Genomic DNA, 15,645 nt, shown 5'->3' with positions numbered 1-15,645 from the left:
TGTAAAGTGGTTAGTCTCTCAATTCATAATGCAATGAAAAAATGAAAGCTCTTAAAAAACAGTCTACGATGAAACATCATTCTATACGTCACTGTTATTCACTATAATAGCCATTGCCTTATGTCTGATGTTTAATTTCCGACACTCACGTATTCCATAGATAACGAGTCCAACTTATATTTGTGGAAGTGGCCGCGAGGATGTGTACTATTAACCCGTTGAGGACGGGCTGATTTTGCTACATCACACATTTCACATACAATATTATTGCCCGAGTATACTAAGGACTCGTCCTCAACGGTTTAAAGAGGTATAGGACACAATTCGGTACACAGACATTGGTCTTACCCTGTGTTTCCTCTCTCATGGCGGTGGGGGCGTACTTCTTATTTGTTTGTTTGGTTGGTTAATTGATGGTTGTTGTTGTTTGTTTGTTTGATGTTTTTGGTGGGGGGGGGGGGATTTCCCCAGTTATTCCCCCGTTAGCCGCTCAGCCTAATCATACTCCTATGATAACGCTAATATGTCTTGGATTAACTCTTCACAGAAATCATCTCTAATGTGCGTATATTTATAGCGGACACCCGGGATGTTTTGATAAAGGAAGAGATTAAAGCTATGATGGAAGTTAAACAATAGCCATAAGGAAATCCCTCTTGGTGTAGACTTACAAATCAAAGTGGCACCATCATGTCGCTTAAGGAGATAAGCATTTGATAAAATGAAGTGCACTTTCCGCCATCCGGAAGTTTTCTCTTTAAAATTACATCACGCTCGATAGTATCAGTACAGTGATCACATCTCGACGAAGCATAATATGCTATCATATGAATCATAATATTATTATGATTCATATGATATGCGTTGTTACACCAGGTATAAAGTCCGCTTGGAAAAATGATATTCGAGGGGTTTGGAAACTGGGCATTTCCTTGGAGTGAGTAGCCTCTGTCGACTCGGGGGCCTAAAACAAACAAGATGTATGACTGACTTATGATATCATCATGCACAAACCTTGGACATTAACCACAACGCGTAGTTGTATTTACCTACACAGGACCACAACTGAATATTAAAGCAGTCCTATATTAGATAAGGGCTAATGATATATCAGTGGAGTGGAAATGGGTGCTGTAAACAGGCATGTGGACGTTATACATTCTTTCCGTTTTGTTTCCATATACTGATTGTGACCTAGTAAAAGATACACCATCATGAACGTCGCTTCTGCAAAACACTTCTAAACACACACATTCGTTTAGATGAAGTTATTACCATATCAATCAATGACATAAAGTAAACGGACAATTCCGTCACTTTCGTGTTTAATATTTCAAAAAAAAAAAAAAAATCTCTCTTAACCACTGTACAGTCCTTGAATTAGCGAGAGGACGAGGGTGCTACTTACCCCTGTAAAGGCCAATGGGAGGCACATTGTGGTGCCTATCCCCCAAAGTACACCGTTGGTCTCATGTGTTTGTCTATAATTATTGTAATGAATAGAACCCCATGTTTTGACCTTGAGAAATTTTAGTCATAACAAATCGTGGTGAAAGTTAATTTGTTTATCCTTTGTGAATATAAAGATGATTGATATTGAATTAAAAAAAAACATACATACTGTGGATAACGAAATAAAATGAAACAAAATGAAACAGAATGAAGTGAGAAGGAAAAAACATGATTTCAGCATATTTCATATTTATTTGTTTACAATGGAAGACCGTGAAAATTGCCAATTAATGTTATGTTAAGGATCACGGCTCACGTAGATTATAAGTTGCTCTACCCATGTGCCAAAAGACAGTGAACTATATCGGAAATCTAATCAATTGGACTTGCTTGTAATTTGGAGTAGCGACGTTTCACGTCCTTTCGAGGACGCTTCATCAGGCCGACTGATCTTTGGCGACAGTTGGTTGTTGACCCGTAACAGGGTCGGGGAATTTCGGAAAGCGCCGAGGAATCATCCGATCTGAACAGCAGTAACCGCACCTAAAAGTTTGACGACAAGGACGAGGTCATCTTAGATCTTAGGCTCGGTTGTTCGAGATGGGAGTCAAAGAGTCTACCTACGTGAAAGGGGGGAAGCCATAACTAAACCGAGAAGGGGGCCTGCGACACAACCTATATAGCCGGAGCCTATACAACCCGGCAGTTCGGAAGATTCCTCGGCGCTTTCCGAAATTCCTCGACCCTGTTACGGGTCACAAACCAATTGCCGCCAAAGATCAGACAAAATCTGACAGCGATTCATTATATCATAAATAACTTATATAGAGGGGCACATTGTGCCCCCCCCCCCCCCTCCCCCCTTGGGCCTGGAAGGAGTCAAAGTAGCCTGGGCTTTTTAGGGTTTAATACCAAGGCGAGTTCCTTCAAATCAGGCCCCTTGTTTTTATCCTTAAAATGTGTTCGTTTTTTTTAACGTGTGCACATTCAATATAACTTTCCCCTTAAAGGGATGTTACAGTATTGGTGTAGATGAGATTTAGGCTTTTACCTTTTTGCGAGATACCAAGAAAACATTTATGGATATAGTACAGAGCATAACATTTTAAGAGGAATTAAAAGTTTATTTGATGAATATCGGGTTGGAATTACTGAATCATCCAAAAACAAAGTAAAACAAAGCGATCTTAATAAAGCGTGGGTCCCACACTTTATTAGAATCGCTCTTTTTTTGGATATCCCAGCCATTTCAAAACCAATTTTCATCAAATAAACGTTGAATTCCGCATAGAATTAATGCTCTTTCATATTTCATGAGGTTTTTCATTATCTCACAAAAAAAGTTCGAAATCTGAAATTAGGTCTCAACCAAAACTATACGATCCCTTTAAGATAGACATATCTTTAGAACAAAAATGTACTTGGGGGTGGGGTCAATTGTTTGTCAATTGCACTCTAATAAGAAAAGTGAGGCAGCGATGAAGCGATAAGATGGATATGTACCTTTGCTATATAGTGAGATACTAACAACTGTTTACCAAGCATAATTATAATGACAAATTGTAAAAGCAATGGCGTTAATGATGTTGGGTTTTTGATAGTAATTTTGATGACAATGGGTTCTTGTCATTTTATTTCCAATCTAATAGATGACGCGTTTCCCTTGTCTGGCATGACAGTAGCTGTGTCAATCATGGGGGTACTGCTAGCTGTTTCCGTAGCAGTAAATATTCTGCAACGCTACAAAGAGAGCAAAGCATCCAGTCAAGGTTGGTGTTGTACATATCATGTAATGATAATGATAATAACAAGTTTTATTGTTATATTTATTATTATTATTATCATGATTATTATCATTATTGTTATTATTATTATTATCACCATTATTATTATTATTTTCATTATTAAATGTATCTGTATTTATAGATAATCCGTAAGTATGTGCAGTGACGGTTCTGGGGTCATCTCATCTTTAAAAAGCACCGTTTTGTGGCACACAGTTGGACTTTTTTTGTTGGTAAAGCAAAGTCACTTGGTTGATAATGGAAAACAGTCCTGATAAAGTTCACGTGATTAAATGGTATACATTGTAGCGATATGATATATGTGTGCGCTTGAGTGTGAACATATTTGTGCAAATACGTTGTTCTCTTCCTTAAGTTGACTAATTATATAAACAGATATAGAAAATGTAGGTATAATATGACAATTACCCCCCCCCCCCCCATATTCAAGAGATAACATTTTATCTTCAAAAGCCGAATAAGTAGAGTAGGGCCTATATGTTAGGACCCACCTCGCCATTCCGTAATTATCACATGATTGTGACAGGAATAACAGTATGTGTAATGAAAGTTGTTTAATTACATTTATGCAATAATTACGGAATAGTTGTAAATTGCATTATGACACCTGTTTCTTTTATTTTCCCTGTCTTTTAGTACTAAATACATCTGAGAAGCACACAAGGTAAGCAAAATCACATCCCCTCTACAGGATGATGTCATTTTTTTTTTTTGCTTTTTCTTTTACAGGAGTAGCTTTCAGTGGCAGCAGAAAGGGGTGTTAGGCCTACTATGAACATTTACGTTTAAATTTTAATGGATTCCAAAATCCTGTCTTGTAGTTATGTTTCTAGTATCAATGGTTTGTGTTAATCAGAAATTACACAATAAAAAGGTACTGTATACAGTACTAGTTGAGGTTAGAATTTATACTTGTAAAGTTTTGCGACATATTTAGAAACCACTCTATCAAATAAACAATGTTAAAAAGTTTACAATTCTAAGGGGAATTAAACGTTTATTTGATGGAAATCGGTTTTGGAATGCCTGAGATATCTAAAAACAAGGTAAAAACAAAGAGGTCCTAATAAAAAGTCGTGGCATGTCAGTTTTATTATGATCCCTTCTTTGGATGTCTCAACCATTTCAGGCCAATTTTCATCAAATTAACATTGAATTTTTTTTTTTTTGAAATCACATACTCTTTCATTTATCATAAGAGGTTCCTCATTACCTACAAAAAAAAAATCTAAACCTGAATCCTCACCTCAACCAGTACTGTAAAATCCCTTTAAAAAATTCATTCATTTTGCTCGTGTTTGTACCATATTAGGACAGGCTTATCAGGAGGAAGCGAGAACAGTGCTTATGAGATGATCGAAAGCGGAAGCAAAGGTTGTATTCACCTTTTTACACACGATATCGTTATTGGTTTGAGTTCACAGATGCTCCTTTGGTTATCATCACTAAATCTTGTTCCTGAATATTTGATTTTCATTTTGTTAATACTATTTAGTTGAACATTATAATTATATTATTCAAGACAACATGCGTAATTGTTTATTCACTTCATTAATCGTTCTTGGTAGTTAATAGATTATACATGTATGTGTGCATGTGACTGTGTGTGACTGTGTGTGTTTCTAGTTGTGATTGGCATATTTTGAAGCGAGAAGTGACAAACCTCGTTCAACATTTTGAAACAGGATAAGTTCTTATATTTGATGACGTCAGAGGACGTTTCTGGATACTGGGCATATATGAAGCTTTTCATCAGTAATGACCAAACAATAAAATTACTAGCCAGCCTAACTTGTGGTCAGATGTTTTGGTGGAAGAGCATCACTAGAGGTCCCTTTTTTTACACCCGTCAAACGCAGAAAACAACAACAACAACAAAAGGAGCATAGACTGCTATCAGAAACATGAAAGACTACTTTCCTCAATTTGACTTGTCAGGTTATGCTGTATATCAACCACTTACACCGAGCACTGCTGCAATTCAAGCTGAAAACTTAACGTTCTTTTCTCGGCTTGGTTCCATCGGCCTAGGGAAGTTTGGCGACGTGTGGAAGGGTGAACTCCGCACAAAACAGGGAGCGGCTTCGGTAGCCCTGAGACAGGTCACAGGTCATTAATAGTAGAACTGTTTCCATGAAATTACAAGATATTTTGTTCCCCAGTTTGGTTTGTGCATTTTGTAATACATATCATAATTATCTAACAAAAAGTCAGTTGACCTCAGTTATCTATTGCTGTTTGAAGCTAACCTCTAAAGGTACAACATTGTTTCATGATGATAGTATTAAATGAAGTCTAGCAGGTGTCATTTTAACCATTTGTAATGTTAAAAATGTCATTACCCTGTGCAATTCTGAAATGGCTGAGACCTTTTAGATAAGCAGACGCTTGACGAGGACATTGTGATGAGAAATACACATTTTGTAGTAATACAAAATAAGTGCTTTATACAGCCCACTGATTAAGTGTAAAATACTGCAGTTGTGCATAGTACAAAAAAAAAATGAAAAGACTTGTGATACTTTTGATAAGTATGGATTTTTTTTTTTCATAACAAAAATAATATTTCCATGATGGACATAAAGAAATTATGTACTTTGTCAGAACACACTTATGAACCCTAAGCTAATGGAAACATGAGTTTTTGAGATATCAATGATGATTGTTTCGTTTCTCAACTTTTATGCAGCCTTTCTAATCATCAAAATATTTTACCTCATATTTCTGCTGTACAGAAAATGTTCCAGACATCATGCAGATAGTGAAATATTTGCAAAAGCTTCCAAACCATCAAAATATTGTGAAGTGTCTTGGATACTGTGAAGAATATCGTAAGTATTACAGGATTACCCCGACAAAAAAAAAAAATGAAAATCGTGTGATCCCAGCGTAGTTTATTCAAATCTAAATGAAAGGAAAAACACTTTAAACATACTACTATTAATTTTCTCTTTCAATAAACAAGTTATTGAATAACATTCATTTGCTTAAGATTACTATATTGGTAATATTCAGGGGAAAAAAAAGAACCAAAATTGTTTATAAACTTGAAGTATTTAAAACCTTTCAATTGACTTCTGTAAAAACAAATATTGTGACGTCATACAGGTACCACTGTGCACGAATTTGTTTCCGGTGGGACACTGCTGACTTTTCTACAGTTTGATAACCAGTCTTCAAAATCTCCTTACGGGAACATCAAGCCAGCAAAGCCCCGCTTGGATGAGTCCCAGTTACTGAAGTTCGCTTGGCAGGTAGCAAAAGGGATGGAATTCCTTGCATCCAACAAGGTAATTACACATGAGAAACCAATTTTGATTATTTAATATATAAGTGCAAGTAATGCAGACGTACACATTATCTGTGAAATGAGTAAACATTATAGAGGACACCTGCCACTAATTCAGATTTTGAATCTAGAGCTTTTAAGATTTCGAGGATGTAGCTACTTTAATTTCATAGATGATAGCTCTCATATGATAATAATGTTCTGTTCTTTTTCAACATGATTTCCTGTTCCATACCAATGCCATGAAATGCCTACTAAAACATTCCTTTATTGACAACTTCGCCGTCATCATCGGAAGAAGGGCGGCCTTATTTATTCTTTTAAATGTGATTAAACTCTATGCATAAATCAAATCTTTATCTTGGTTCGCTGATATAATTCTATACATCTCATTGTTCTCTCACAAAATCAAAATATGCTCCTTGATACTTTAATAGAGAACATGGATTCAAGCTATCAAGCTTTGCTTGAATTTCAGCCTAAGAACATTTTGTTTTGTTTTGTTTTTGTTTTATGATATTCTTTATTTGAATTGCATTCAATATCATGTCCATGTATACAACAAAATTGATATGAACAACAACAGCAGTAACAAATTAGATGCTGTATTCTTTTCACTTGTGCTATTAAATCATTTTTTTTCTAACATACAGTACAATATATTTGGGTTTCTTTTTTGTTCAAAGCATGCTTATATCAGGGTAATGACATTAAATTTTTCATTACTCTCAGAAAAAGCTATCTTGATTAACATGATCTAGCCAATCCATATCTGCCTTATTACACCCCCCCCCCACACACACACACACTTGTGTTGCTGAATCACTTTTTTATTTTGCAGAGCACATGCTACATATAAAATATACAAATATTATAGTAAATTCATCATAACCCTTAAAGAAAAAAAAAGAAATCTTGACAAACTTGATCAATCAATCAATATCTGCTTCATTACTCTAACAAACTCCCTTTACACTCCATTGAGAATGCAGTATTTCCCAAACTTGCAATAAACTGGATAACAAAATCATACATAAATGAACCGAACGAAATTCATCATTTTAACCTATCAACCTATCCACCACCCCCCCCCCCCTTGTAGAAGTCAAAATAACCATTTATGTGCATATTATCAAAACAAACCGTATTCCGCTTAACCCTCGAAACTTGCACACCATTACTCTACTATATAGGTTTTCCCGCCCAATTTCGCACTTGTGTCAGTCCAATTCCTAATTGCTGCATTCAATTTAGCAAAATTTAGCGTAGATGACATGTTCGGTAGTTCAATTTTATGATCTCTTCATTCAAATTCATTTTGGAGCATTCAAATTACCTTTAGCGTCATTCTAATTAACACTTTTTCAATTGAAATTCGTAAAACTAGCACCATTTCGTTATTCGTTCATTCAATTTAGAATGATATAGTCACGTGATCACGGACATGCCGCACTCGTTCATTCAAATTCATTTTTGGGCATCCAATTTAACATCTTTTGCAGTCAATTTAGCACGCATGTTTATGCTTTGGTTCTTTCTTTATTTTTTTTTTGTCAACACAGTTACTGTTTTGCAAGCGTCATTACATTTCATATTTTCGTACTTATTTGAAAGATTTTGGCAACAGGTTTTTTTTTTTTCTTCAATGTGCTTAGTGATTCTTCCAGTCCGAAGATTTAGTGCATCATGTGGCCACAACTTATCTGGCCGTTGAGTGCTTTATTCCGAGTGTGTCGGCCAGTTCTAGGAAGTCAAGGTTATGATCATCAAATGTTTCTATAATTCTTTTTCTGTCTTCTTGAGAAATACGTCTGTATCTAATTTGTGCTGTCATGACTGTAAGAAGATGAAGTTAGTATTGGTACATGTAGGCCTAAAATGACATGTATGAAAGAAAAGGGGCGTTACAGAACAACAAACCCGAGTTATGTATGGTAAAAAATATGATACTTTTACTGCTTAACAGTGCGTGGATGAAACAAAAAGTCACATAGAAATACGCGTTTAAATGTTATCACCTTTTCAAAAGAGAAATAACATGACGTTAATTTGAATGAACATGTTAGGAATTTGACTGCCCATACGCGAAATTGAATGACTGAAATACCCCTTTCGGCCAGTGTTGGCGAATTTGAATGACTGAAGAGCACGTGCCAATTTGAATGCTCGTTTTACGAATTCGAATGGCACATGTGCAAATTTCATTGATCGAAATGCTAAATTGAACGACCAACTTGCAATTTTGAATGACAGAATGGGCAGTGACGACGATTTTCGCTAAATTGAATGAACCTTTTATCAAATGGACTGACAAAAGTGCGAAATTGGCCGGGAAAACCTATATTACCTAACTATCCCGCCCATCCCCACTTCTTTACACAGGCATAACGTACCCCGCCCTCACCCCCCCCCCCCCCCCCGCCGGAAACTCACCCTCAACATACACCCATACAAACACACTTAACCTCAACAACAACAACAACAAAAACAAATATACCCACACGCGCACACCCACAAACACAAACAATAACACACCAAATCACACTGCAGACATATCGTATTATCGTGGTTACCTGTTTCTTAGACACACACCAAAAACCAAAATTGATCAAACGTCTGACGTCTGAAGTGTGACCACCATACTGCTGATAAATACCTATTCCGAAACATGAATACAGCAGAAGCCGAAACTAGCCATACATTTGACGTAGGGGAAGAAAGACTTTAAAAAAAATTGACATAATCAAAATATATAATTTATACCATCAAAATATAAATCAAAATACATTTTTCATCCAGATTTCGTCTCACCATACAATAAACGCTTCAACCACATAACACGTTGCGTTTTGACGAACAGCTTGACATTTATCATATGTGTGTGCGCGCGCACACACACACACACACACATACACATATATTAATATAATGTGCTCTCGATTTCCTTTGACTTCCTTTCTTAGAACTTTTGGCCCCACAAGCATCTAATAGGTTCCTCATCATTTATTTTTCTTCCATGAAATTAGTATGATACAGAATAAAACCGTGCCCATTTCTGTGTGTGTTGGCGTGTGTGTGTGTGTGTGTGTGTGTGTGTGTTTGTGTTCTCAACATTTTGAGAAAAATAGGTTAATAACCTTCTCTTAAGCCGGTAACTCATGAAATACTAACGGATTCATAACTTAATATCAAATTTAGATAATCCACGGGAACCTGTGTGCACACAACATAATGATGACGGAAGACCGGATCTGTAAGATTTCTGACTATGGGATGACGTCATTCATGCCACTCTCTGGAAGTGTAAGTCCTCATCAAGCATGATAATCGTAGAATGAATTATTATATACCCATCTGAACATGATTACTAATTCAAACAAGGAGCAGATATCCCACCTAACAACAACATTAGTCGGTTTTTTTTTCTGAAATGGTTATCAATATTCCTATATAATGTTAATACTAAGCACTCAACAATGAAATATGATATCTCCTGAAACAAAATTTACTGAGCGAATTATTTTGATGCCACATAGTGATATTAAGCAATTTGTCCCGTGATACCTACCTAATGTTGAATTGTGTGAAATCAGAATTATATGTCCATTTTCAGATCAGACGAGTTAGCTCTCTCACAGAATTTTCTTTTGAAGATAGTACTATCCCCATCTCTCAGTCCGTCAGAGATCTCTGCTTTATTGTAGATAAACACCTGAATTTTCAACAACACATCAAGAACTCATGTCGTTCTGCTGCTAGGGGTATTTGTCAAATTGGTAAAAGTCGATCTATTATTGGATCAGTCTTTAACTGAACGTCTTATTCATGCATTTATGTCTTTTCATCTTGTTTACTGTTATTCTCTTCTTGCTGGCATCCCTCTTCTTGTTTCGCACCAAACAAAGAATTCAAAATACAGCTGCTAGGCTTGTGACCCTTACAAAAAGATCTTATCAAATTACTAAAGCACTCCAATCCTTCCACTGGCTCTCCACACATAAAAGTATCACCATTAATATCCTTCTCATTGTTTAAAAGATATGTAATAATCTTGCCCCATCTTATCTTAAAGACTTGATTTATCTTCGTTCCTCCACTTCAACCCGTTCTCTCCGTCCTTCCACTTTGCAACTACATCACATTCTCCCCACGCTTTTACCTATTATGGTGACAGGGTTCTATCTGTTATTTCTCCATCTATTTGGAACAAACTCCCTCTTTATATCCGAAATGCTGAAAGTGTTGATAAGTTTAAATCATCGCTGAGAACTAATCTCATTTAATCAATATCATTTTTGTTATGTTATACGTATAGTGCTATATTTTGATTTAACTTTTTTTTCTGTAAAAAACGTTAGTACTAAGCGCTATATACACTGATATAAGTGTCATTTGCTATTGTTATCCACTCAAAAAGCAAAATTCTGCAAAGAAACAATAACAAAAATGATCAGGCGTACTGCGTTCTCTCCTTAATCAGTAAGTCCTATAAATCATTACTCTTATTACACACTAAGCTTAACACGTGCATTTGCTCTGTTCATTAGCGTGGCATTCAGTAAATGGGGGGGGGGAGCAGGTTCCTGTAGTTACTAATCTACACTGTATTTAAAAAAAAAAAAAAACTATGCGAAATGCCGCTCATTTGTGTTTTTCCTAATTACTCTTTGCAGAAACCAACGCGCTGGATGTCACCTGAGGGAATGCAGGATAGAAAATGGTCGATTGAGGGTGATGTTTGGTCTTACGGAATCCTTCTTTGGGAAATCGTCACTCTGGGTACGACGTAATATACATAAAATTACACCTCTTTGTTTAATTCACCAAATTCACAAATCTCCATCTATACTGAAAACAAAAACCAAAGCTACAATGATACGAAGTTATTTTGCAAGTGTACTTGGTACAATGATTATATTACACACTTTTTAAAATATCTTAAAATTTACAACTGCAGAGTGTGCACTTTTTGAGACACCTGATTTATACTGCCAATGAATGATCCTGCGAAATTTAGAAGAACAAGTTCAAAGTAGGTAGCAACAAAATGCATGAAAAAAAATAACAAAAACTCTGCTAAGTATGATATTTAAATATGTGAATCTTCTCCTTTTCTCTGTCGTCTTCTCTGCCTCTTTTCAAGGAGCAAGACCATATCCCAAAATGACGATGGACATGGTGAAGCAGCAGGTTACCCAGGGATACAAGATGCCACGCCCTTCTCACTGTGGTCAAGAATTGTGAGTATTTACCTTCACTTCCATCTTTCAGGTGGATGCGATATAATGTATGAGTCGGTTTGTATGTGTGCTTGTTTGTATCTCTGTGTGTGAGTCTTTGAGCGTTGTGTGCGCTTGTGCTTAGGTGTGTGTGTGTGTGTATGTGTGTGTGTGTGTGTGCTTGTTTGTGTGTGAGTTTGTGTGTGTTTACCTATTCTCGTTGACTAGAATTCTCGTAGATTTTTGGTGCCCAGTACCGAGTCTGTCTAGATTTGACATTTTGTATTTACACTTACAAAATTCAAAGACAGATCAGTGCGGAAAACAATTTTTGGTCATTGAGCGTCTTATTGTTTACTTCGATCTTTTCTTCGCATAGATACTCTATAATGACTAGCTGCTGGGAAATGGAGCCGGAAAAGAGATGCTCTTATGACGTCATTCAGATGAAACTTGAACCAACAATGGAAGTGTATCACGTAAGCTATCATACCGGTTTCATTTATATAATCCCTTTCACTAATTCAGAGTGAACACACTGGTGAAAGTTACTACTCATCACGTTTATAGCATTAATGATTTTTTTACATAATTTGCTGATAGGAGGCCGATGTAATGATTATTTAAGTGTCAGTCCAGCAGTTCATGAACTGTCTATTTCACTGGTACATGTAGTTGTATGTTCTTAAAAATACACAAATATGTACGAATATTTGATAATTAGATATCACATAAAATCTTTACGTGCCTAAGTTACCCATGCATAAGTCTGCTATTGCGTTTTTTCAGTGATTTGTCCAAAAAAAAAGTATTGTCAAACACCCCAATTGTCTACGGATATAAATTCATGCTGGGGTGTACCCGCACATTGCGTCTAATGATATGTTATGAAACATTTTCTTGGATTAAAAAGAAATGACTAGTGTAAAAATGATACGAGATAACATTTGGGGCCGTATTGAGTATACATAATGAAATAATGTTAGATGACCCGTATTTCAGAAACTATTCATGTAAAGTAACTATGCCATTATCATAATGAAATATATTTGAAGCCTTGATCGTTTCTAAATCCCTTTTGATATTACAAAATATAATTTTGGACTAAAATGAAATTATTTCCACTAAACTGTGCTTAATTTGCTCTTTCAAGGAATACCTGTCACTCCAGAACTTGGATGAGAGATTGTATGAATCTGTGGCCGATATAACAGTCTAGACGTCCATCAAGATAAAACAGGCACAATTTCCATGAATTTCGTGACATGTCTTTGACTATGGATTCAGATGTTGTTATACATTATGGGATTTTAAGTTTTAATTGACTTACGTTACATTTCTGTTAAGTACTATATGAGCTAAAGATGTAGAATAGAGTAGCATTTAAACACAAGCGTAACAAAATGAAAAAGAATATTCATAAATTTGATTCTTTATACTGCATATACATTGTAATGATTGTCCTAAAGGTTTGTATATCATTTTCACGTTCAAGATTTATAAACTTTGCTTGTTTATATGCTTTTGTTGTTGTTGTTGTTGTATTGATGAATAGGGATTTTATACATGCTATTTTGAAAGAATCTTACGTAATTAAATGACTCTCCATTTCACTGGCATGATATCAACAGATTATTAATGGAGTTTCTGTCTTTTATAGATATCATTCTACATGTTCAGTCGCAGAAATTGACCTATCACAAGATAGTAAGACTTATCACTCTAGTAAATGAATGATTTCTTGATAGCTTTTTGTCATACGTTCACGTGTTATTATGATCCTGTTATTTTCATGGACATTATTGCAAAGTTGTTAACTATTCTATTGTCACAGGCTGTCGTCACCGGTATTTTTTTTCATTATGATTATCATACAGTATTAAATTGTCATGTATTGCATCTCGTACAGTCACTGGAGGTAAACTGAATTACAAAGGTTGGATCAGTAAACAACTCTGAATATGAGGTTTGAGTTTTCGCTTAAGTGACAAATATAAAAACCACTATTGTTAAATCGAAACTTGGAAAAACGAGAATACCATTTTCAGGAAAGTAACATGTCGAAAAATTCAACGCACACAATTTTCTGAGGTTCTTCAGTTTGTTTGTTTGTTTGTTTGTGTGGTTTTTTGGTTGTTGTTGTTGCTGTTGTTTTTAGTCATTTTGAGGCATCATTCCATGGAGCATTAGTGTAGTCATTGTCATTGGTATTACAATTAATATTTTTACATCAGATGTCCCTTAGAACAAACTTAAGATTCACGATTCAATAGATCCCACATATTTAAATAGGTATTAGATAATCAAAAAGTTTTTACTCATTAATTTTAAACTGTGTGTAGGAAGCAAATAATCAACGTTGGTGAAGGTGATGGGACAAACTATCACTTCCGAGGCAATCTGGATGTAGCTATCTTTCCGAAACGCATCTGAGGAAAGATAGCGTACACATTCAGATCGCTGAGGAAGTGATAGTTTGTCTCATTGCCTGAAACCAGAAGTTGATTATTTGCTTTATATTCCTCTTCTAGGGTCCTAGATATTCCAATTTGATTCCACATCTGAAACCGTTTTAGCTGTCTTGGGGTATCCTCAGGGCTTAGGCAACGTAGTTTACTTTAGAGGTATGCGCGTAGATGACAAAACACCGAATTTGCTCTGCGCCCCGCGGGTGGCACCAAAATAAAAGTGCGTTGCACTGTGGTCTATCACTACTTTACCCAGGTCAAGTGATAGACAACAGTGCAACGCACTTTTATTTCGCGCGTACTCAAAATTGTAAGTGATATCACGCGTCAGGACTGTGTGGACTAAGAGATCAGCGAAACAAAATGACTATCATAGAGTGTAACGAACTTTATTGTCAGGTGATGTAATGGGCGAACCTACGCTTTATCAGATGAGATCAGCTCTTGACCAATGCTATAGCAAGATTCTTAGTACAGTTATGTGGATTGTAAGAAGGAATAGCAAGAAATAACTCTTAATTCATTGTGGAAACCTTTGATAAGGGGTACTGAGATCGATCAGCAGAGTCGCGACTTTGTATTAAGCGCATGTAGCGGAATTACTTATTATGCATCAAAGTGTAAAACACCTTAGTCAGAATCTAAGTTGTATAAGATTATGTACAATATTATACACAAAAAAATAATAATTTAGAGAGAGAGAGAGAAAGAAAGACAGAAAGACAGATTTACTTAGTATCTGTCAAAGTAACGATTGATATGACAATTATTACTTTTGATTTTGATTGTTTCGGTCCTTGTCAGTTCGAAACTTAGACCAGACACTCTTTAAACCGAATATTATAACCTCAATCTTGAGTTAATGACGAGGGAATTCTTTATGATGAAAAAAAAAAACAATCTTCTTCAGGAATATGATACCATTATTTGTTTTACACGTGCTTATAAACCCGTCCTAGGCATTATGTAGGTGGACTACCTATAGCATATTTACTCAATATGACTTAATTGGTCAATGTTACAGTGCTTTCTGACTTTGATGTAGATTCTGTATTGAATCAAACAAACTTATAGAAGTACGTAAAGAAAGCTGGAGAAATAAACAGTTTTCCAATAATCTCAATGTGTACTGTGTACAGGCCTACTGTGTAAAGTGATTCACCTACATGACCAAAATTCAATGTTGTGTTCTTTTGTTGCTTGCTTGTTGTTCGTTTGTTTGATTGCTTGTGCTTTTGTGTGGCATATAATTTGATTTTGATTCGATTTATTCACAAAATGCATATGTAAATACACACATTATTCGCAAATATGTACATAGTTTGTACACGATTATGTTATTATACATTATACATTGTGTGGATCGTCATAAGCTATGAAAAGCTTGATTGGGACGTCCAGTATGTATAACG

General features: G+C 35.7%; 1 protein-coding gene across 1 annotated transcript; it reads left to right on the top strand.

The window, feature by feature from the left end:
• Positions 1-4,784: 4,784 nt before the first annotated feature.
• LOC139712927 (tyrosine kinase receptor Cad96Ca-like) lies at positions 4,785-11,790 on the top strand. The gene is made up of 6 exons (XM_071624708.1): positions 4,785-4,788; positions 5,289-5,366; positions 6,366-6,547; positions 9,745-9,849; positions 11,220-11,325; positions 11,690-11,790. The coding sequence occupies exons 1-6, from the start codon at positions 4,785-4,787 to the stop codon at positions 11,788-11,790; spliced, it is 576 nt and encodes a 191-aa protein (XP_071480809.1).
• Positions 11,791-15,645: the final 3,855 nt, after the last annotated feature.

Source organism: Diadema antillarum, unplaced genomic scaffold (assembly GCF_040938485.1).
Source record: "Diadema antillarum isolate AM-2024a unplaced genomic scaffold, OU_Dant_1.0 seq00001876_RagTag, whole genome shotgun sequence".
NCBI lineage: Eukaryota > Metazoa > Echinodermata > Echinoidea > Diadematoida > Diadematidae > Diadema > Diadema antillarum.
This window is presented reverse-complemented; position numbering and strand designations above follow the sequence as displayed.

Coding starts and splice junctions, on each gene's coding strand:
- LOC139712927 (XM_071624708.1), top strand. Junction 5,367..6,365: donor AGCCCTGAGACAGGTCACAG/GTCATTAATAGT, acceptor GACGTCATACAG/GTACCACTGTGCACGAATTT. Junction 11,326..11,689: donor TTGGGAAATCGTCACTCTGG/GTACGACGTAAT, acceptor CCTCTTTTCAAG/GAGCAAGACCATATCCCAAA.